A 23309-nucleotide genomic window follows, 5' to 3' on the forward strand; every position below is an offset into this window, starting at 1 on the left:
GTCAAGAGCGAATACACATCAACCTCGTTGTTCTTTTCCGGCTTCTGTTACGATGTCAACATCTGGCCTTCGATCGCACCCGCTTTTGGGACTTCATACGCGATCACTGGGGTGTGTATAATGCCAGCTCTCGAATGGCCGAGGACCTTGCAGAAATCTACTCCGATCGTCGCCGCGTATACCTGGAAACCCCAAAAATTTACAAGAAGCGCCATAACTTTCTGAGTAATCTCATCGACGCGTGGAATTCCCGGGATCCTGACCCGCCAGTCGGTGCCCAGCCGACAACCCAGGAACTTGAGGAAGAGTGGAAGTACGTTGAGGAATCATGGTCAGAGCTGATGAAGCATGACCGGATGTCCATCATTGACCCAGACAATCCTCCCATGTATGGGTCGTTCCCCATCAAGAAGGGTACACCATCGAGCTTTCGAATAAGAGGTGGAAGCATACGCAGCACCGGCCAGGATCTCGCCTCGCGCATCTCGGTACCATCACTCCAGCGTCAACGGAGGGACTCTTCCACTAGCGCCCACCTCCAGAAGATACTTTCTGGCAAGAGTCTCCCACGCGTCTCGATGCCAACACCGGACAGGCAACGCATAGCTTCTTCCGGCCAAGATGGCATCAGGCCGTCTACTCCGGGTGCTTCAGAAAGCGTTATTGATGACCTCATTCAAAGCGAAGGGCGGAAACGGAAACTTAGCCCCGATGCACCCAACTCTTTCAAAAGGCAATGCGTCCCGTGGTCGCCGTCAAGCTCCCCGCGACTGGACTTGCAGCTCACCCCTTGTCACAAGGAGCCCTCTAGCCAAGTGATGAGCAGCCAAGACCATCAACAAACACCCACTTACCATGGGGCAACAGACTCGACACTTAATACAAGTCAGGATTTGGCTGAAGAACAACACGAGACATACGACCCGTCCCTGGACGATCTAGCCACTATCGGACACCAGAAAGAGTCACAGTATGGCGATGAGCTACTCCAATTGCTCGAAACCAGAGTTGGACAAAACGACGAGACTATGCGGCTCTTGAAAGCGCAAACAAGCCTCGTCATGGAATATGGGGAACTTTCAAGTGATATCCGGAAAGCACACGACCAGCTCAACCTGCTCGCTGCTTCAAAGTGCCAAGATGCCCTACAAAAATTGGATGTCCTCAGTAGCCAGATAAACAGCCTTGTTGCAGAGATTATGACATGTCGCAAGTCGGGCCGAGAGATTCAACAACGACAGCAAGGTCAGCATGACCTTATCAAAAGATTTGAAGGCGATTTGGAGACGTTGAACCAAGAGATGAAGGAAGTCAAATATGGTCTTCTGTCCAACACAGATGCGTCTCAAGCTTCCGAGGCAAGCAAGAAAACCGTCAGATTAGGATTGGAAGATCGAAAGGAGGTGGATATTCAGCAGAGTACTCGGACGGGAGAACGGCTAGCCGCATTGGAAGAATGGGTGGGCGCGCAGCCTCACTCGATCCTGCCATCTCCAGAGGTCTTTGAAGAGCGCATTGAGAGGATAGAAAGGGCCATCGCCGACCAAGTACCGAATGCTGATTACATGCCTCGGATTATAAAGATGGAGGAGGCCATCACCATCAGCACAGCCTTGATCAATAATTGCAGAACACTTGTCGATGTTAGCAAAACCTCCCTAGATCAACACCTAGGCACCTTCCACAATCGCATCGCAATGGTGGAGGCCCGCCTTGCGAACCACGTTGCCGAGCAGGCGGAAACAAAGAAAGAACAGGCCAAGAGAATGGATCGAATCGAGGCCGAGCTTCAACGCCAAAAAGAGACAACATCTACACAACAGCAGCCTATTCTCGGTCGTCAGCATGTAACCGAAAGTCACGGTTTCCCAGGCCCAATTGAATGCGCTCAAGAACTCATTGGCTGTTCTGGCGCGAGGTCAGAGCATGGAAAACGTTGATAGAACCTCAACAACACCATTAACGCCAATAACACCATTATCCCAGGCCAACCAGAGCTCTCTGAACCGTCTCCCGAGGCCAGTACAGAATGGAGTGCTAGCTGGCTTGACAAGGCCCCAACACAATGCCGCACCCATCAAGGATGAAACTTGAGCCAGATACTGCATACCCGAGACCATCATTCAACATTCCCGAGAGTGATTACCGCCATTGAATGGATCGGATGCAGTATACTATGTCACAGTCGACCAGAGCAAGGATGTGCTTCCGATCTTACGACCGAACGACGAGCCACCGCAAGAGATAAAGCGATGAGGAAGAACATTCAGAGAATGATGTCGGACGAGAATAACCCTCCCTAGAGGGTTCGAGGTGCAATTCATTCCTAGTCCAAACAGAGACGAGAGAAATGATTACGCTTGCGCTCTTGCGTATTTTCAAGCCGACATTGATTGCGAGGCGGCTCTGCACTAAGAGTGTACTCTCCAGCAAGTGTCCTCCACCCTTAGTTCAGCACTGCATAGCGATGCTGTGAGTGTTGACGATGGCTTTGTGCAGTAGCGATGAAATCTACTTGTTGATTCTGACCGATAATCCGCCAAACTGTCGAAAATTGGCGTATCGGTGTAACTAGAGAGGCCAAGCTTTGTAGAAAGTGATGCTTATCGCCAGCTTCACCGTTTACCGCCAGAACTCAGGTCAGGTCATACACAGTGTTGCTATCGGATGACGGTGTGCGAATCACGACAACTTGTGAAGTGTTTCGTGGTGCTGATAGCAGGGACCCACGACTCTTCTTGCATGGCATTTCCCGGGGCAGAATTAAATATGTCTCTTCTTGACATGACCTTGGAAGCTACCCATTGTCGTCGTAATCGTGGTTCCCGAGCGATGGTTGGTTGAATGTCTAGACATAAGTAAGATCAATATAAAGATCTTCGCTCGCTGTGGCGAGGGTAATTTGGAAGGAAGACCCCAAAGATCATATGTAGCTTTATGACTAGACTTGAACAAGCCTGAAGGCCGGCCTCGTACATCACTTTTTACGGTCCCTCATTGTTCAGTCTCCGGCGTTGTTCGTGTGCCTGCATTTTGGATGGCCAAAGTTCTCAACGGAGTGGCCTATTGAGGTTGAGACAACTAAGTTTCCAGGCGCACTCAAAAGAACATCAGATCATGGCTTGCTTTTGAGTTGCTCAAACATATGTGTGCCGCTCATGCGCGTGAACTAGGGACGATGGTTCGTCTGATGCATCTCCTACCAAATACCTAACTCAAATTTTTGTTTGATGTATCTGTTGCGTCTACCAGGGCAGTTGGGTCGCGCGTGCAGCGAGGTCTTCATATGCATCTTGCTCAATTAAGTTTTTATATATACCATGTCCCATTTCCCATTCGTGAGGCGTTGAATATTAGATTCACCGTTTACAGTATGTGTACAACGTTTACAATCGATCTTCCCGCAAAGAGAAGGTTTGGACAACGACTATGTTGTCGCGGTCACTCCCCACCGACTCCTTTGAGGCTTCGAAAGTTAGTTCGGTCTCGCTCTCATTATCCCGCCTCCCTGTAGACTCCCAGCCGCGAGCGCGCTTACTTGAAGACATCTTCTGCTGCTGGTTTCGATCTTGTTCGCTGCCACTGCCCATCTCATGACTCTCACTTTCATCCTTGGACATGAAGGTGGTGAGACTGAAAGGACCGCGCCGTTGGCCCCGGCTTGAACTACTGTTGCTGATGTTCTTGATGTTGCCGCCCATGGCAGATGGGGCGCCACGTTCGGAATCGTGGAGTTGCGAGGGTCCCATGGATGTGAAGCCGAGTCTGTATCCTACGAGTCGGAAGAGTGGGCGGAGCGTTGCAAGGCTACCTGCGGTGATCGCCAGACCCTGTTCAGTGGTGGACCAGATTGCAATATCGACGGTTGCATCTGGAAGTGCGCGAGTCAGCCACCAACAACCTTAAATCAATCACGATGGCACATAGTGGGACTTTGACTTACAAAGGAAGTCTGGATTCTTGAAGTCCTTGACAAATGGCATGCGCACAACGACGGCAGCGCTGGCACTAAAGAGGGTGGAAGTTAGTTATTTGGCCGCAAACAGACGAATGTAGAGCACGAACATGCAGGCCATGGCCATAATTGGGACAAGAGCCAGCTTGGTCTTGTGGTCCATCTTCAGTTTCCAGATGAGAACCATGGGCAAAATGGCGAATGTGAAGTCGCAGATGACGCTGAAGGCGCTGTAGAGGTAGGTGAGAGCGATGATGACATCCACGGGGATGCAGCGGCCACTTTGGGTCGTGTTATTCCAGAAATAAGATATCGGTTGACATTGCAGGAGAGTGACGAAGAAGAACACGACGCCGGTGCAAACCGTCATCATCATGACACTGTAAATGATCCAAACGTCGACCTTGCGGACCGTGATTCGGAGGAGGAAGTAGCCGATGGAAATTTTAGACGCGATCATCGACAAACAGTACCACAGGTAGCAGTACCACCAGAACTACAGTCAGTCAGTGTCTGTCCTCCCATCGTCTCACCATCCTGAAAGCATTGGCGGGGCTGTTGGAAGCTTACCATCATGGCGGTTGACCACTGATCGTCGGTGAGATTCACCTTGTGTCGACCCGTTCCGTAATGCACACCCGTAATCGCACATGCCACGAAGAGGATGAATGATGTCTGCAAGTTGGTCATCTGGTCAGCTTGAGATCTCCGAGATTCTGTTAAACGCATCGGTGCGTGGAAAAGAAGATTGGTTTCCGTACAATGGCGGCAAGCATGCACCAGTCGTCGACTCCAAAGTTCTTGACGAGGAACAGTCGGACATAACATCGGAGAGTCGTTGCCACGATGGCTGTTGTGACGAGCGTTATGCCGACGGCCACCAGCTGCGGGCCGCGGTTCTCGATTTCCGCCATTGCGATCGGGACGAGACGATTCAATGTCTTCGATATCCGTACTCGGGCAAAGGAAAAAGGGATCGAACGACGAGTCGTGTTTGTCAAGGGAGGGGCCGTGAGAGGAACCGCAGATTCGGGACGTCGTTCTTCAGGTTCTCCATCCTGACAGGAACGAAGAGGGATGGGAGGGACCTTGTTGAAGATATGCGTTCCTGGACATTGTGGGAAAAAAACACGGAATTGCGCTACCGCGGTTGTGTGAGTGCGGCCTGGCCCTGTTGCTGCCATGCGGCGTGAGTGGAAGGAGAGAGGAGAGAGACATCGGCACCCCTGATCGTCACACTTACACCTGCGCAGAACCTTGCAGAATGCAACATGGGCAGGCCACCCCGGAAGACTCCAATTGCAGCTTCTGGAGAACCTATCCCATATTGGAGTGAGATCTTCGCATGCTGGGCTATGTTGAAAGCGGGCAAGAGGTGTCAACCCTGGTGTGGACAAATGTCGGCAGATGGGGCGAACCACATCTCGGGTAATCCAGCCTCACACGCTATCGCCCACGTTGGTGTTAGTTTGGTGGTTAGTGGCCGGTGGAATGGCCGTATCCAGCTACCGACCGAAGAGTCCATTGTCTGGAATCCTTCCCCCGCATTAGTCCCGAAGAGATTGAAGACTCTTGAACTCGGGGGGTTTCCTTTGCCAAGAGTCGCGAGATGGTGAAAGAGATTCAGGGGTCCTGTCGTGGTAGGGTGACAATGGGCCGCTCCTCAAACACAACTCCGATGCCTTGCTGTCCCTGACCAGCTTCCCACGAGGTGTGGCAGGGAACGAAATCCACCGTGATGGAGGATTGGGAAGAGTTGGGGGCCATCTCGATGATAATCGACTGCTTTCGGAAAAGTTACGATGGCAAAGGGCACTGGCACGCGTGCATGGATGCAATGCTGAACCTTGAACTGCCATTTTGTTTCCAGAGGGCTAAATTGATGGATTCGGGCAAGAGGAAACTTTCCTGCATTTCTAACCGTAAATCCATCTCATCGGCAAATGTCTTTCCGGGTTGGGACTTGACTATACAATACTACAGCACCCAGTCTTTCCGGGCCGTAGGAGCAAGGTGATTCAAGGTTGTTGGTGCTGTGGAGGACAACGGGAAATTTCTTTGCAAGTGTCCTCGCGTGCATAATTGCGACTGTGCTGTGCTGGTGTTCTGCAGCCCATGCAGAAGCGAGCTCAATTCAGAATCTCACCAACATGGCACCACTTTTTTCTCACTTGATCCTGCTTTGGCGACATGGAACCCCCCTCAATTGTCTGACAGCACTGCTCCGCCCGGCTCACGCCAAAAGCGTTAACTATCGACAAAAGGAGTAAGCAGAACGGCCGGCGACCGGAGGCGGACATTGCCGGAGTAATGCAAGTTGGGCGTTGAGGCTTGAAAGTAAGGAGTCGTCGCCATCTGCTACCCAAGCTGTGGAGGTGGAATTTCATTGGGACCTTCGCACAGACAGCATTGAGTGACTGTGCGGACATGATGGATGAACACGAAAGTGAACAAGGCCACACTCAACCGAGTTCTGTTCTGCGACTGGCGGGAATTTTGGGAGATGTTACACTAGAAGGAGGAACAAAGTGTCACCCTCAACGATGTGGACTGACGCCGATGCTATTCTCCAATAGGGAACTGATTGTCTCAGACCATCTCCACTCGTATTACGGTGTCATCGGCGTCCCGTTTAGGGGAGACCACCTGTACCAAGCCAGCCGGCCACTTGTGCCGCGCCTCTCTTCTGACACTGACAGCTCTTTACGCGCGTAGTCAACCATATGATCGGGCTTCTTCTAGGGCGTTTCTTGTGGTGGCTGTTGCTTCTGCCGCTTCTTCTGATGCTTCTTCTTCATCTACCGTGTGGGATTGTGGCTTACAATCGGCGGGTTTCTGAGACAATCATGACAGGTGGCTACTGACTCTATAATTTCTTCTTCCTAAGTACGTACACTAGAGGAAATGCAGGGTCCTTGAAGAACGTCTTTGCGGTTGGAGCAAGATTGCAACTTTAATTCTTCATCTTACTCTTGACAGCCACGAGCATGTCCAGCCGTACCATACACACTATTGCCTTCAGTTCCCAATCTACCAATGACGCGGTGGTTTCATTTACCAACGCCAAGGAGCCTCAAGGACTGACAGTTCGCGAGTGACCCGCAGCTCTTGATCGGATAAAATACCAGGAATTGCGTCAGATTATGATCCTTGTTCTTGAAGAGGAGCCCGGGTGTCACGGATGGATGTCCGCTGGTCCCAGCTAAAATCCACGCCGCTCCAACGCACAGATAATTGGCCACCACGGACGCGTAGGAACGCTCTTCTGGTGGGGGCCACGAAGACCTGATTAAGTAGACGATCTGCTCCTATCAATGCGACCTGATAACCCGTAAGGCGAAGGCGCTGCCCAACAAGCTCCTGTGCTCCTCCGAGCAGAAAATCAGCTCGCAAATCTGGAGTCCAGCCTTCTGTTACCCTTGCCCGTTGTCGTATTCTAGTGTCGTTGGCGCTGTTTTGGTGACATGGCTCTCCAAATTCGGTCTCGCTACCATACTCCGTAGTTAATCTTGACAAGCACCATCGAACTTAGCGCACAAGTGATGTGTACTACAGTATTCAAGCTGGCAATTCCTACCAATACACGACTGCCGCGGCAGTACCCCGGGCGATCGTCTCGTCGGTAAATGCTGGTGTCGAAATAGCCTGCATTTATCAAGACGTTAAGATGTGCGGCACATGCCGTTCTGTTCCTCAATGAGTTGGATTCACGACCCAGCAAACAAAACGCAACCTAAAAGGGAGGGAACAGCAGCAGGGTCGACTGCAAAGAGTAGGTGAGTTAAGTGAGTGTTACATCGGGTGGGGGGATGGATAAGACAATAGGACGATCATCACTAATTGGTGCACATGAAACTCATCGACATCCGATGGGAGATATCGTTGCTATACTAGAATGATAACATAAATTCTTAGGGTTAGAGCGACAGCCTAAATGCGGTGCTTTGCAGCCCTGTTTACTCATCCTCTCCGGTTGACACGCTCCGCAGAATATGACTGCCAGAGTACCAGAAATTGCTAGACTAACATTACACAACTACTATGTTACATTTCGGGCTAGGAATGATCGTCGCCATAGACTGGAGGGCACCGAGCGGCGAGCAGCTTGCCATCGAATGCGTCTGGGCCATCACACCTCAGCGCTGGGATAAGACTGGGTGCAGATAATCCAGCCATGTTATCGGAATGAATGCTCCGTACTCAGATTGCAATTGGAAGGAGAGCCCGCGAAATCTTGGGCTTATGTATGGCACTTGATCAGGCTGCTCAATGGAATGCCGAACCGCTGGTCATGATCTTTTATTTCTATTGGACACGATTAGCCAAAGTAGACAGTGTAACTGGTCTAGACCAGGCTTATAATGTCCAAAAAGCTTCGCCCAGCCTACCTACACTATCGTAGATGACGCAGGTTCTGCCAGGAACTTGTCTTCTTTTTCTTTTCTTTTTTAGTTCAGTACGGCTTTCAACACGACTTGCGAAGAAGTTGTTCAAACTCAAGACCGTGCTGCCTTGGGTTAATCGCTCGCAGTTCAATATCGAGCTTTTTGACCAAAATCACGAGCGTGATGATTCATCAAGATGGGCTCGGCATGTCCAGGGTTTTAGGTATCATGCTTCGAAATTAGGTCGTCATTGCTTTGGGACTATGTACAGTACTGGATATGCCTCCAATCACATGCACGAGGATGCGATATGTGAGGCGCACAAGCTAGCTGAAGCGGTGACCGCACTAAAGCTTGAAAGCAAGACGGTAGGGTAGACCCAATATGTCCAAGCCAAAACTCTAGAACAATGTCAATCGGAGTCCGCGAATGCCTCAACGGACGAACATATTGCCTGATTTGCTGAATGACCGATCAAAAAGCTCGAGTGAACTACAAAAGGATGAAGCTCACATAGATATGACAGAACTTCAGCCATCAGGGTATTGGAGGACCAATGACAGCATTTTCGTACTCGTCTAGAGACGCTGTGCATGAGAGACATCGGTTGAAAAGCGGTTTGTGTAACACCAAGATTCCCAAAGGTGGTTTAATTTTTGCGAATAAACCAAGCAGGTCTTTTGCCTTCTTTCAGAGCTGACGAAGATCGTTAGATGTTCTAAACAAGTGTAGAGTCGTACCTTCGTATTCATTGTGTCCCACTTCCTTGGCGAGCCTTAATGGACATTAAGCATCCTTCATTGCAACCTGTGGCCGCTCAATACGAATTCTTTTCCAGCAGTACTCACTCTTAAACACCAGTCAAACAGACTCGGATTAGTGAATGTTCGCATAGCCCCCCTCTCCCCACAGAGGTCGTCTTGGGCCAAGCAAAGTGTAATCTTCTAGACACGAGGAACATTAATACTGTCCCGTAGAGCGGAACTGTGGTACTTCCCCGGGAGTGCCGTGCCTTTGGCTGGACAATTTTGTCCTTTTCGGTAGCTACGAAACCATGGCAAGCCGGCACATGAGTTCTGTAGAGTGTAGACATCATTCACGCGAAATCTTTAATCTCTCTCTTGAGCCTGGTTCCGGTTGGCTGGTGCTGCAAGTGTGTGATACAATAAGGCTGGGTATCGTCTTCCGGTTACTATAATCTACTCAGAATATTGCATGAGACGGTTTCACACTAATTTGCCTAAAAGAAGTCAGATATGTTCACTATTATAGATCGAGACGCTGTCAGCCGTACTGACAAGCAACGCATATCGAAGACATATAGAGTGACCTCGGTAGACCATTCAAAAAGAAAAGACAACGTACTCCTCGCCATACCTTTTGTAGCGGAGAGTCAAGCCTTCGATGCTCCGACTCAAAGAGAATACCTTACCTTAGTATGTTGTGATACATTTACTAGATACAAGGAGTAGTAGATTTTCAAGAGTAGACAGGAGAGTTGCGACTAGTTTGATGAAGCCCCACGTCTATTTCTACGTAGCTTATCACATAGATAGAAATGCCTGAGATAAGCTGCCAAAACATAATTTGGACGTACAAATCCAAGAGTTCTAAATCGTTTGGAATATCTTGGAGACTTAAATCAGACAATATTGAATTCGTAGGCCTGAGTGGGAGAATGTCAGTAAGAAGCTTATGTGATTGCCATCGGTAGGACCATACCAAATCGTGCCAAGCCACTCCAGCATACTCGGATTGGCTCTTGCCATAGTGTGTAAAGCCCAGCTTTTCATAGTACGAAACCAGCCTGTCATAGGTGAGAATGGAGATTCTCTCTGCCTGTGCCGTTTGTTTCATATGATCGATATAATATGCCATGAGGGTTTTACCATAACCCGATTTCTGAAGGTTCGGCGCTACGGCCAGTGAATGCAAAGTGATAGTTCTACCTTCAGGTTGATGCCCAACGTCGTATGTGGCGGTCGGATCTGTCTTCCACGCAGATGGGACAGCCATGTCCTCGTCTGTGACAACAGGAGAGACCGACTTGGTGGAAATCGTGTGTGCAATGAGTTCATCACAATCCGAAATTTCGGACGGGTTGTAGACCGGGGTCATCCCTTGTCGGAAAACCCTCCCTGGGGTGTTTTTACCCTCACGGGCAAACAGTCCTAGGCAGAGTTCGGGACATACCGTCAGTCGATATTCAATCTAAAAGCCAGATCGGATTAGACATGTTTGGCAATGTTCTTCGCAAGCGCGCTGTTGCCTCTGAAATACTGCGACAATATATATGCTGGTGACTATTTGTACACATATTGGGAGGTATGTGGAACATCGTCGGTAGCTTGCTGATAAATAATATTCGTAACAAGGAAGACAAATTGGAAAAGCGACTTGCCTTTTCGCGAGTCGCTGCTTCGGCGGGGGGGAAGGCTGCGGCCTCCACTGTAACGCACCGATCAAGATCCTTGATTGACAGTGGCCGGATGTACAAGTCCATGATCAGAATAATGGGAAAAACAGTTCGGTGATTTATGTCAAAGTGTATCTGAATAGAACGGTGCACAAATGTTGGTCGGAAGCTTGAAGATGCAATAGTATGAGAGACGGTTCAGCCAATGTGTAACCGTTACCGCTAAAATTATCCGAGGGGCCATGAGTCATTGTGAAGAAGCCGGAGGTCGGATCATAGCTCCCGGCTCTGCATGTCACTCTTCCAAAACCAGCCTTAGTGGTCAAGTTGGTCGTGTCTGCAGAAACGTTTATGCATGAAACAGGAAAAACCATAACGAAGATCTCGGCTCGAGGTAGCCATACCAGTCTGACAGAGAACCCCAGCGGTGAGCGTCTAGATTCGTGAAAGGCTGAAAGCCTGGAGTCTACAATATTTTCTGAGGCTATGATTAGCGTTGGGAGCACTATGGTATCCCCCATAAAACCGTGCTAGATCCCTCTAAAAAGTTTTCTTCACAAATAATTCCATCTTCATAACATAACAGAATGCGTTTTTGGACATCCTCTGGGCTGTAACTGTAAGCCCTGTTAGCTGGCTCATTTACCTCAACCCCCTGGTAAGGTTCCTTTCCTGTAATCGGCCCTTGACTTCCTTGCAACCTCACTTCCTACGGCTTCGGACTTCTCTGCCAATCCGGAACTCCATGGCCGCCTTCTCGATGATCGAATCTCTCATCGCTAACAGTGGCCTCAACCCGATGGATATCTTGTAAGTACCAATACATTGAGCGTATCGATACCTATGAGGCACATTTCGAATTGACGTCATCGTCTTTGTGCCAGATTGCTCCTTCTGCCTTCATACATGTTCAAGCTCTTGCGGGCCATTTCCCTCTCGACCATTACGGACATCCAAAACACTATGACCGTCAAGCCATAGTCAACTGTGTCTTGGACTTCAGGTGCTAGTTATGACGCGCCGCAGCCCTCGCCAGACGTCTAGTAATAGTCCATCACTTGCTGACCCTCCTCATCCTCCTCATTGACTCGCACAGAGTTGCCAGGCTATCGCAACTACTACCAGAACAAGACGATGTCCGTCTCCTGTATTCATATGGAGCTGCGCGATGACTTCTGAAGCGTCAGCAGGTGGGACAAGAGTTGCTGCATCAGCTTACCGCAACATCCTCGCAACACATCGCTTTGGACACGGGGCGCCCTCGTGCCCTGGAGAGGTTTTGCCGCAATTGAGGCCAAGATTGCGTTATAATTGATGATGAAATATGGATTCGAGTTGACGTTTCTGCTAAGATTAAATACATATAGACGAAGGTTTCAACAAAAGAACGGACAAGGGAACAGGACGACATCATATACATAGCCGAGTTTTGTCTTCTGACTGGCTATTACCTAAGTCTGTCCAAGGGTTTATCTCAATTCTTAATAATGTTCTGAACATATCAAGAGCTAGCTGGAAATATGGAACTTTCGGTAATTGTTCACTACACTACTGTCCGCGCCGCCCTTTTCCCAAGTTGTCATTCTCATTCTCAAAACCATTCACTATCAAATTTGTCAAAAGTAACCCATTCCCGCACGGGAGAGTTATCCTCTTCATGTAGAATATTTGCAAAGATTCCGAACATTGCTCCTGTCATGTCATAGCCCGATAGTTCTTTGCTATCAATGTTTCCTAGTTCTTGCCAATCAATCGTCTTAACATGAAACGAGTAGCCATCTTTGTCGCTCTGAATCTTGAGGATAACAGAGTCAACGTCTTTAGATACGCTCTGGGCCCCGATGATTCGTTTGTCGACTTTCTTGTCAACAATTGATTGTACTTCTATTCTCAACTCACGTGACCTGGTATCGTAAGCAATAGCCGAGTGACTGAAACGATCTTTGTAGATAGTAAGACCAGCATATATGTGATGGGTCACATTGTTGAACTGTGATAAGGAGATCACTGTTGATGCGGAGCTGTGTAAGTATCGTTGCCTGCGTCCAACAAAAGTAGAGGTGCCTTTTGGGGTCGACAGATGAGCTGGACTGGCTTGCAAGGAATACCCTCCTCGCTCGCCCAAGTATTCGTAGCTTTCAAGCTCTGGAATACGTATATAAAGGTCTTCTTTCGGTCCTCCCTGGGTAAAGCCTTTGGGCAGATCGTCATCTGCCTCGGAAAGCACCATTTCGAATTCTTTCTGAGTTTGCGTAATTTTTGGCCACTCCCCTTCACCCCACTCTACAGGGGTAAGAAATGTCTCCCGACCCATTGGGTGACGTGCTGGTTCGGATCTGTCATATTGAATGCCCAGATGCACACAGAACCAATGTCCGACGCGATCCTGGAAAAAGTCGGCATGGCCAGTCCATCGAATGTCCTCGTCGCGTCCGTATGCCGTCAAGAGTGGGTTCTGGTCATAGCCTTCGTATGGGCCCCAAATGTCTCGAGATCGAGCGACACCGACTCGATGGCGTTCGAAAGTACCGGCCTCTGCTGTGATCAGGTAATACCATGCATCCTTGAAATACATATGTGGCCCTTCCGCATCAGTGCTCGAGCCCTTCCACAGTTGCCGGATATCTGTTAAGAGCTTCCCAGTATCGATGTCAATCTCGAACTGACGGATCGAGCAATCTGGCGCAGCCGCAGGGCCTTCTCGATGGGACCCTTGCACGTACGCTCGACCTGTGCGAGGGTCAAAAAAAAGGCTGGGGTCAATGCCGAAGAAAGCGAAATAGATGGGGTCAGACCATCCATCGTCGTCAAAGATTCTATCTTCTAAGCATTTGATGAAGAAGTTTCCATAGTGTTCCGTGCCGCCTTTGGGATCTTCATAGACGTTTGTGCAAGTAATGTAAAAGAACCCGTCATGGAAGCGAATTGTGGCTGCAAATAAGCCGCCCGTGATAACCAGTGGCTGGCCGCCCGGGAGAGGTATTGGGATCAGTTTGCTGAAGCAATGGGACAGATCGAGCTGGGAAGGCCGGCAGATTGCATGCCCCTTTAACTCCCAATCACGGAGATTCTTTGAAGCATATATGGGGATCCCCGGAAAGGTATGAAAAGAGGATGTGACCAGATAAAAAATATCTCGAACTTTGACAATGGAAGGGTCGGGGGCGAATCCAGGGATAATAGGATTCGTAAACTTCATGGTCATAATAGTGATGCGACAGAATGAGACTGTGGATTTGACAATGAGCGCGAGTATAACTCAACTACGTGCCTGGACTAGTGCCAAACCTTTATGTTCTTGCGCAGATGTCGGATTTCCCGGGTATTCTGGCTTGGCCTCAGTACTAATGAGGGATCCCATAAGCACACAAGGGACCCAACCTAGGCGAGGTAACGATTTATATGCAGTTTAGGCTATTAATAACCGCCTGGCTAAGGCATGTGGGGTAAGGGATGAGGCTGCTCCGAACATAGGCTAATGTCGTAGATCCGGAAAAGCCGACAGAGAGTGATGGGAGATAATTATGACGTTTCCAACTTCTCTTTGCAGAATTCCCGTGACGCTCATCCCGCGGGACTGGAACATCTAGTATGATTAGTAGTAATACGATGGAGGGCTTTTTCCAGGAGGCACCACCTTCCAGTACTACTCTAGTCGGTCACAATGGTTTCACTGGCGCTCCCGACCAGTTCGTGGTTCTAGGAGATCCGGAGAAGCCTGATGCTTATGGAAAGCCCCTGTCTAGCTATATAATTATGTGCTCGACAATTGCAAATTTGTGAGAGACATTTGAAACCGGAGTGTGAAGCGCTCTGTCAGTAATAACCCGGAGATGATGGGGCGTTACCGTAGCGCGAGTGAATCGCCTTATGGTCGGACAATAAAGTGAACGGGGTCTTTAATGTACAAAGCCCAGCGATTACCACGTCTCCATCTGCTACGTGAGACAAACTGGGCGTTTAGACGCGGCTTGTCGCTCTACACAGGCAGAACGCTATGCTATGCTATATGGGGCCCTCGAGTTTGTCGCTGACATCCAGTCTAGTTTCCATACCGTTTGCTCCGTAGAGAAGACATTAATTAGGAACCACCTTTAGACCTTCGCCAATATCGGTCTTGTGAACCCTCAAAAACAGCAGTAATAACTTCAGTATGTGGTTAGAAACGCGAGCCATATTATGACTACCGGCAAGGCTATGATTGTTGACTGTGGTATTACTTATCTGACGAATATGTCTACTGGTGAAAGCGTAGCGCTTAGTTTGGTCGGAATGGCTGTTGCTATGAATAAGAATCTCGGATCATAGCCGGCCGTTGTGCAGGGACAGCCTTCCCGTTAAGGGGAGCTTAACGATGTGATCTTAAAGAAAGTCAAGGTTTGTATGTTGTTGGGGCGTCAACGCAACCAAATAACATTGTAGAATGGCTATTGATGTATCTAGTACTAGAGATGGGAGAGGAATAAAATGGCAAGAAATCAAACGAGCGTAAGTTAGGGAGGCTAACGCGGTGCATGTTATCCCCCTAGCGGCTTTTGGCCACCCGTGCCAACCGTCCAGCACTTTGGGCTAGGTACAGGGACATGCCAAGAGTCACCACTAAGCACGTCCCGGTAGTCCAACCAAAATAGGAATTTCTAGAAGAAATCGGAGGCAACTCATCATTGTAAGGCGTCGTATGGGGTCTTTCCGGTGCAGGGAGCTTCTCGATATGTGGACCAGCAAGAGACTGCTTGAGAACCTCCTTGAAGAAGAGATCATCCCCGAGCCAAGGCAAAATGTAGTGTATGATAAGTCCTGAAAACGGAGGTTGTTGGCAGAGGAATGCACCATCCCGACGACCCTTCTTCATCATGCTGGAGGCCCGTTCATACCGAATCGCGCATACTTCACTAAGTGCCTTTTCGATGAATTCGAGTTGGAGGCCTGGAGAGGTTGGAACCTCGCTGCGGGTAAGGGCATTGACAAGGTTCGCTGCCGCCTCGATGGCACCGTTTCCTCCTTGAGCTGAGATTGGATGGACCTGGATGGCAATATTAGCACAACATTCCACTACCGTAGTATATGTAGTCCTAGGTCCATGGGTTGCGGTAGTACCTTGGTTGCCGCATCACCGATGATGATAATCCTCTGGAAATGCCATCGTCTGAAGACATGTTCCTCCAGTGGGACCAATGTAGACTTAATGCGGTTATCATAGAGATCCCCGAACGTCAGATCTTCTGTGATGTGGTCTTCTCGATGTTGTGTCGCTAGAAGTAACTCATCCTCCTTGGAAAATTTAGGAATGTCTTTTCCGTACTTTGTCTCTCCTAATTCGTGGAACAGGAACCAATACACCCGGCCTCCTGGGGCGGATATGACCAAGTATAGATGGCCTCGGAAAAATGTGGTCTGCTGAGTAGCACCAGGCGGGAATTTTACGGGCTGCTTGGAGATTCCGAAGATGCACTTCATGCTCGATTGCACAACTATGATCAATTATTAGTACGTCTCTCTTCGCGACTTTTAGGTCAGTACAAGGTTGTGGAAGTCTTTGTATACTTACTTGATCTCTCTTCCGGGGGGAACGCAATTGGATCAGAGACACTAGCTATCCGCCACATCTCTTCCCGTACCTTACTATGAACCCCATCACCGCCAACCAGGATATCGCCCGTATGTGTCGATCCATCTTCCGTCGTGACCGCAACTCCCGCAGAGTTGGTTTCCACGTGGACGACGCGCTTGTTCGTGAGGACTTTATCCTTTCGCTTCAGGTTATCGTACAGGATTTGAAGTAACATCTGTCTATCTACCCACAAGGACGCGTATCCGGCGCTTTGCTGGTCAGTATCATGGACATCAACGCCTGAAAGAATTCAACTAACTGTTTCTCCATTCTTTCTGACATGGTTGGTCCGGGGGTTGAAGAAATGGGTTTCCCATTCGCATCGCGGAAGGTCACCCTGTGGTAGTAATTCCCAGCAGCCTCTCGGAGTCGCTCATAGCAGCCTAATTGATCCAGAATGCGCAGGCCGTTGGGAAGTAAGCCGATGCTAGCTCCAACTTGGGGCGCAATCTCAGAATACGCTTCGAGAATGGTATAATCAATGTCGAATCTCTCCAGCATGTTGGCAAGAGAAAGACCAGCGACACTGCCGCCTACAATGATGATTTTGATGCCCATGGCGTTGAGGTCGAAGGATAGAGCATGAAATGAGTACTGGAAAATACCTTATGAAACAACGAACGATCGACTCGGACTGCAAATATAGATTTCCAGTGATCCCTTTCGCTTAGAGTAGTCCTGCTCGTGTTCTATGTCGGTTGCAGATCGCGACATTTCGGATCTTGGCAAATCCCGCTCCGTCGGCAGTTCGGTATCACGGAATCAGGACCTTCTAGCCCCCGTTATCCACTGGTCACAGTGCCTACTTAGCATGTAACAGTTCGTATCACTAGTTCTCCAGTTAACAGGGCTCATTGCCGTCTCTTTGACCCAGTGTCTCCACAGCGAGATTTTGAGATGTCGTTATTAGGACACCGGGAGGAGCCGAATCTCCGATCTTTAGGACGGAGCGGGAGTGGCCGGCAAGTTAGTGTACAATACGACGATCTTCCATTATGTAATGGCGCAAGCTCGCGATTGCATAAATTTCTATTAGAAACCTATTGTATTATACTGGCTTTTCAAACATGTCTTGGATGTTTTCGTTCATGGATGACGCTGCCTTTTTATGCACATCGGGGTCGTTATTCAGCGCATAAATGAAAGCTTCTCTCTGGGCAATAATTTCAGGATCTCTAGAGTGCAAACGTAGCTTGAATTCTGTCGATGCCTTATTCGTGAACTCTTGCCATGTTGCTTTTCGAACTTCTCCGTATCGTGACAGGAGCGGAGCGGCCTCTTCTCCGAGGATTAAAATTCTCAGAAGGCAATTCCCAAGTGCTGCAGAGTCTAGGAATCCAGTTGTCAGACCAAGTCCGCCAATTGGGTTGTTGGACTTTAGAAGACGAAAAAAGTCAGCTCATTCTCAAACGTGGCATTGAAAATGACTTACATGCGCAGCATCACCACAGAGAACAATTCTCTCGTCATGGAAAGTCTTAGCACACCTTTGATGGGCCCAATAAGGATTTGCATTCACCAGATCGTACTCCAAGGGTCTAGGTCCTGGAAATAGACGCTCGTATTTCTCTTGGAGTTGCTTGATGACGTCTGAATCCACAATGTCAGTCCGGACCCCAAATGCAACTCGCCATGGTTCGTCTCCTGGGCCAGTTCTAGCAATGACTGCCCAGTCTTCTTCGTCAACAATCATGTTTGCGGTCGCAAATCCATACTTCTCGAAGTCGTAGTTGACATTTGACGCAACAAACCGGAAATCAGTCCAGGTGAATCCTTCAAAGGGAATACACAACGATCGCCTGACGGCACTACTCGCGCCATCGCAACCTATCAGATAATCACAGGTGAAGAATACCTCCTCGGCGGGGCCAACTGCAAGTACTTCAACAGGTCTGCTCTTGTCGGTCTGGTTGACCCCAACAAAGCGATGCTTCCAAAGGATTCGAAAGGAATGCTGCTTCTGGCAATGTTCGAGGATAATCTTTGCAACCAAATGTTGACCGAGGTGAATTCCTGCATAGTTGTATTTCACAGTCCCTTTGGGAACTTGAGACATCTTGAGGCTACCCAGAACTTCGCCGCCTTTTGCATACGATTGGCGGAACTGTATGCCTTCGTAGTTCGTGTGTCCTGCCTTGACAAGGTCATCGAAAATCCCAACTTTCTCCATCTCTTCTAAGACAATGGGCATGTAACTATTAGACCTGGTTAGAAGAGTAATTAAAAGTTCTGTTTGATTATCCCTGACGTTGTGGCCCTGGGGCTCTGCAGGATACCCGACTCAGCTTCTAGCACTAGCACATCGACCCCTTGGCGTGCAAGCTTGAGTGAAAGGAACAGGCCAACAGGACCTGCACCTATAACGATGACCTTGGCAGACTGACGCATGATGGAAAATGCTGTAGTAATAGCGTAATGAGTAGGATGTCTTGTGGAATTGAGGGTAAGACCGATGAGTAGATGGCTCTGATACGGCTAAGATTATCCTCAGTAATACTACTAGAAGAAAGTTCTTTGGCTCACTAAGGAGTCAAATAAACCCCACTCTTGTAATTCGGGTTCACCAGAGTTCACAATTTCCCATGATTAAACACCCCTTCCCCTGATAAAAGAAACGCCCTCAACGTACTAGCAGATCGATTGTGGGGGAGTGTACTGCTGCGGGGTAAATTGACGTGGCCATTGGATTTGACTCCCCGTCATAGAAGAGACGCCCTCAACGTCTAAAGACTAACAAATTGCGGGGGAGTGTAATGCTATAGGGTGAATCCAAGTGAGCATCATCACCTTGGTAACATTGTATGTGATTTACCCCATGAACCCCACATTCTTGACTTCAGAGAAAGTGGAGGATTCTTTTAAGCTCGTGTCGACTGACTAGATTGCTTCGTTTGTGTCCTTAGCATAGAATCAGAACTGTTTAATGTATTAAGGCCTCGCAATCACTAAGGATACGACCTTGGTCATGTCTAGAATATTCCACTCGTTTTGATCAGTCACACAAGAACCATGTCAAAACACTAAGTTGAAGACGAAGAAACGAAAGGCCTACGTGGCAAAGTGATAATTATCACCGGAGCAGCCACAGGCATTGGCCGTTCTACCGCTAAGCTCGCGCACCGTATGGCTGCCTTTGATTGTGTGGCTTTTGTCTCGGCTGATTCCTCTAGGAACCGGAGTTGAAGTAGCTTTCTGTGATGTTAAAGAGGCCAAGGGCCGAGATTTAGAACAAGAGTTGAAGACGTGTGACTCTGATACCATCTTCGCTCATAGCGTCATGGATAAGTCTCTGATCACTTTTTATCAACAAGAACATCCTCATCTGCAAGTGTGACGTGAGCATTTGGGATAATGTTGCCTCCTTTTTTGAGGAAACATATAAGAGCACCGTGGGCCCTATCGATACGGTCATATCTAGCGCAGTCATCAACAAGTACGAGTCCACTGCTCCAACATCGACACCGACAGCTCTAGATCTCTCGTTCTGGACGTCAAGATGGACACGGTATGTGGCCACACGTGATATTGAATTCTTCAACAAGCACCCAGAGAAAGCATCACAGCTTGTCTTGATGGGCTCTGTAGCCAGCTAGATCGATAAATCGCCCTTCTATACGTACTGCGCCAGTAAGAGTGGGGGTTTAGGCCTCATGCGAGGGGTAAGAACTCAGCTCCCAAAGCAGAACATCAGCGTCAACATGTTTGCTCCCTGGTTTACAACTAAGATGCTTCCACTGAAGCCTGTCTTCCCAAAGCTGCTGGTAGCACTTGCCTCAAGTCACTACCATGGTATCCGAGGACATCAAGAGACTGTGGGGCGATTTGTTATCGAATACGCCTGAAGATGTCGCCAAGGACTCCTTGGTGCCGGTGATTCGGCCTGAGACTAATGGAAAGTCATTAATTATTCATGGCAAGGATTTCACCGACGTGGAAGGTAATCTGGACCAGACACGGCATTTATGGATGGGATCTGAGCTTGACGAGGCCATGCTTGAAGGCCATCGCAGGTTGATTCCATAGTTTCTGATTTGTCTTAGTTTTGATTTCCCAAGGAATGATGATTGTCATTCAACTCAATATCTAATGTGAGGTTCACTGTGCTCGCATCCTTTCTGCTCCACGAGCCCTGAGTCATAATCGTATCGCGACACACCTGTTTCCCGGGGTTTCGCTTAAGGTAACATGAAGTTGTGAGAACCAATTACTTGTCACTGAACACTAAGATACCGCTCAATTGAGGCATGTTGCTATTCTGCGCCAACTTCCTACTCGAATTCTTCCAAGGACGGAGAAAGATCATATTTTGTACAAACTGGTGTCTCGGAAATCGCTTGTCGCGGTTCCAGCATTCTGCACTTCAAGATTAATTGAGGTGGTTATAGACCAAGTACTGGCTTTCTGAATTTGCATGCTTCTCTGTGGTTGATCCAAACAGGCATTGCAGGCTCTTATGGTGATTCTGAAGGAATGATACATGTAGTAATGTGTGAAAGTGTTAGCGCAATAAAGGGTGCACTTGACCACTCGGCTCTTGGGTTTTCACCATCAAGGGCCTCTCTAGCTGGCATCTCTCTACACCTGCGAGGTAATGCCCGCGGGCAACTAGGTTTCATCTGAACAGACCTTGAGAAAATGACCCGTTTGCTTGATTAGCAAGGTCGATGTGAGTAAAAGAGAAGTGAAGAGAAGGGCGTTCGATTTTCGCTAACTCGTGGCTGACCTTATGCTACAGAGAAATATCATGGCTAGAAAAGCTGGCATAGGAATCTCACCCCGAGTTATTACATGCAAAACGCTATACCATTGTCGCCATGTGATCAATCTGGTTCTCGTACATTATTCACTTGATGAAGTCGCAACTAATACGACTTCAGTTCATCACTGGCGTCACACGCGTCATGCCAGTAGTCGAATCTGGGTTCGAGAATCCCCATTGGTGTATTTATATTATGGTCCAATGAGCACAGTCTATGGGATGAGAATCAAGAGGCCATGCTTCACATGTCTTGAATATTGTGATCCTCCTCGAGTATGTCAATTCATTCATTGATAAACCATGTGACGCGAGTGTCTGGTCATTTATAAAAGACATGATCAAATTAGTCCGTCAATGAATTAGGACCTTAGAAGACTTTCAATAGTTCTGGTCATGAATGTACCCGATAGTTGGAGGTTGTGAGGCAGATACGCCTGAACTATTCTTTGTCCTACTTATGGATTTCGGAACTAAAGTAACATGAAAGATTTTTGATTACGTGCTTGCTATGCGATGCAAAAAAACCTTGTATTGAGGTGGAGTAGAGGATCCAGCAAGCAGAAAGCCGCTTGTAGTATCTATTTCTCCTGACTGCGCCTCCACTCTGCACCCTTAGTACCTAACAGCTACTGCATCCGCGCAATCCCTGCGGATGAGAGCCGCGTGCTCCTTACTCCGAGGGCCTATCTTGACGTCAAAAGGTGCGGTGTGTTTGGTAATTTGGGGGATCGTCATCGTGTCTATCGGTCTCCCTGGTAGTTCCTCAAAATCAAAACAATACAGGAGTCGCGCTATAGCGATCCAGACATTCATCTCTCCTACTTTCCATCCGACACATACTCGGCGACCTGAACAAGTGTCATTCCTCTGCTAATGCTTCGCAACGATCGGGGGAAGACTTACCTGGACCAAATGCCCAATGGCCTTTTAAAGCGTTTTCTTCATTACCATCGAGAAATCTTTCTGGCCAAAATTGTTCCGGTCGATCGTATTCCTCGGGGTTCAGAGCAATTGCCCAGGCATTCCAGGTGAAGATTGTACCTGCGGGAAAATGGTAACCTTCATACTCATCGTCCTTGATCAGCATGGTTGGCGCACCAATCTCTGCAATGTTGGGTCGCCAGCGGAAACCTTCCTTAACCACGGCCGATATATAATTGAGTCTTTCCCTATCCTCCCACTCAGGCAAACGTTCTGCATTGGAACCACAAACCTCATCCAGCTGTGCGCGTGCCCGTATCACCCAGTCAGGGTAAGTGGCTGCGCCTGCGATGATTTGACCAATGGTCACTCGAGATGTATCGCTTCCAGCTTCCATGAGTGTACCGAAAACAAAGAGCTTTTGCACCTCCGTCATTTTCTTGGCCTCATCGGTGTCCAGAAAGTCGGTGCCAAAGCATTCCCGCTGGGTTCCGTGAGCCATTTGTTTTTCCATCCTAACCATTTCGCGTTTATAAACTCTAGGATAGCACATGTTAATGACTTGAGTGAATTATGATAGCTGGCGATTGGGCATGTACTTCGCGGTCTTTTGGAACACTCTTTCTCCCCGTGGCCGCCACCATTGGAAGACCTTGGGAATCTTGTCCAGTACAGGAAACGCATCAACAATATTAACGCCTGGTTGTTGATTCTCTAGAAATAACTCAAGCGTTTCGAATAGTTCAACCACGTCCGGGTCATCGAGCGTTGACCGACGGCCGAAGACGACGCTCATTATGACAGAATTGGCATAACGAGCGTTTGATGACCACCATCTGCTGGGTGTTTGCAGATAATCCCAGCAGAGGTTCTTTGACTCAAGATCCTGGAAAGGTTTGAAGACATCTTGCTGCCTGGAGCTAAGGATTTGGTGCATGATTTTGCGTAGCATGCGCCATCTTTCATTGTACGGCATGAGGACGATACGTGAATCGCCTGACATGATGCCTTGGGTCATGGGAAACGGCGGCCTCGACGAATAAATGGCAGCTCTGCGTTCAAGCAGATCATTGACAACCCGGGAAGAGTTTAAGAATACCCATGTCGAGCCGCCAAACTTGCAAGTGAACCTGTAAGTAAAGCAGTCAGGCTTGAAGTAGAAAACGCAGACAAACTAGCTTTACACGATACACGACTCACGTTTCGCCATACTTTTCGGCTAGCTTCTTAGCCCAAGGACCTTGTTGCAGAGCGGGGATTTG

General features: G+C 48.6%; 4 protein-coding genes across 4 annotated transcripts; 2 read left to right on the forward strand and 2 right to left on the reverse strand.

The window, feature by feature from the left end:
- Positions 1 to 134: 134 nt before the first annotated feature.
- On the forward strand, positions 135 to 2094 carry N0V96_000961 (uncharacterized protein; the record flags this gene model as incomplete). The annotated part of the gene is made up of 2 exons (XM_065756083.1): positions 135 to 1847; positions 1987 to 2094. The coding sequence occupies 2 exons, from the start codon at positions 135 to 137 to the stop codon at positions 2092 to 2094; spliced, it is 1821 nt and encodes a 606-aa protein (XP_065615323.1).
- Positions 2095 to 3386: 1292 nt separating this feature from the next.
- N0V96_000962 (uncharacterized protein) lies at positions 3387 to 4869 on the reverse strand (the record flags this gene model as incomplete). The annotated part of the gene is made up of 5 exons (XM_053198080.1): positions 3387 to 3871; positions 3944 to 4008; positions 4066 to 4451; positions 4526 to 4630; positions 4717 to 4869. 5 exons carry the CDS (start codon positions 4867 to 4869, stop codon positions 3387 to 3389), a joined length of 1194 nt encoding a protein of 397 aa, XP_053044418.1.
- Positions 4870 to 15808: 10939 nt separating this feature from the next.
- N0V96_000963 (uncharacterized protein) lies at positions 15809 to 16925 on the reverse strand (the record flags this gene model as incomplete). Its single annotated transcript, XM_053198079.1, has 3 exons — positions 15809 to 16227; positions 16305 to 16576; positions 16627 to 16925. The coding sequence occupies 3 exons, from the start codon at positions 16923 to 16925 to the stop codon at positions 15809 to 15811; spliced, it is 990 nt and encodes a 329-aa protein (XP_053044417.1).
- A 3228-nt stretch (positions 16926 to 20153) lies between these two features.
- Positions 20154 to 20454, forward strand: N0V96_000964 (uncharacterized protein; the record flags this gene model as incomplete). The annotated part of the gene is made up of 2 exons (XM_065756084.1): positions 20154 to 20304; positions 20423 to 20454. The coding sequence occupies 2 exons, from the start codon at positions 20154 to 20156 to the stop codon at positions 20452 to 20454; spliced, it is 183 nt and encodes a 60-aa protein (XP_065615324.1).
- Positions 20455 to 23309: the final 2855 nt, after the last annotated feature.

This window comes from Colletotrichum fioriniae, assembly GCF_027942845.1.
Source record: "Colletotrichum fioriniae strain IMI 355084 chromosome Unknown scaffold_1, whole genome shotgun sequence".
Lineage (NCBI taxonomy): Eukaryota > Fungi > Ascomycota > Sordariomycetes > Glomerellales > Glomerellaceae > Colletotrichum > Colletotrichum fioriniae.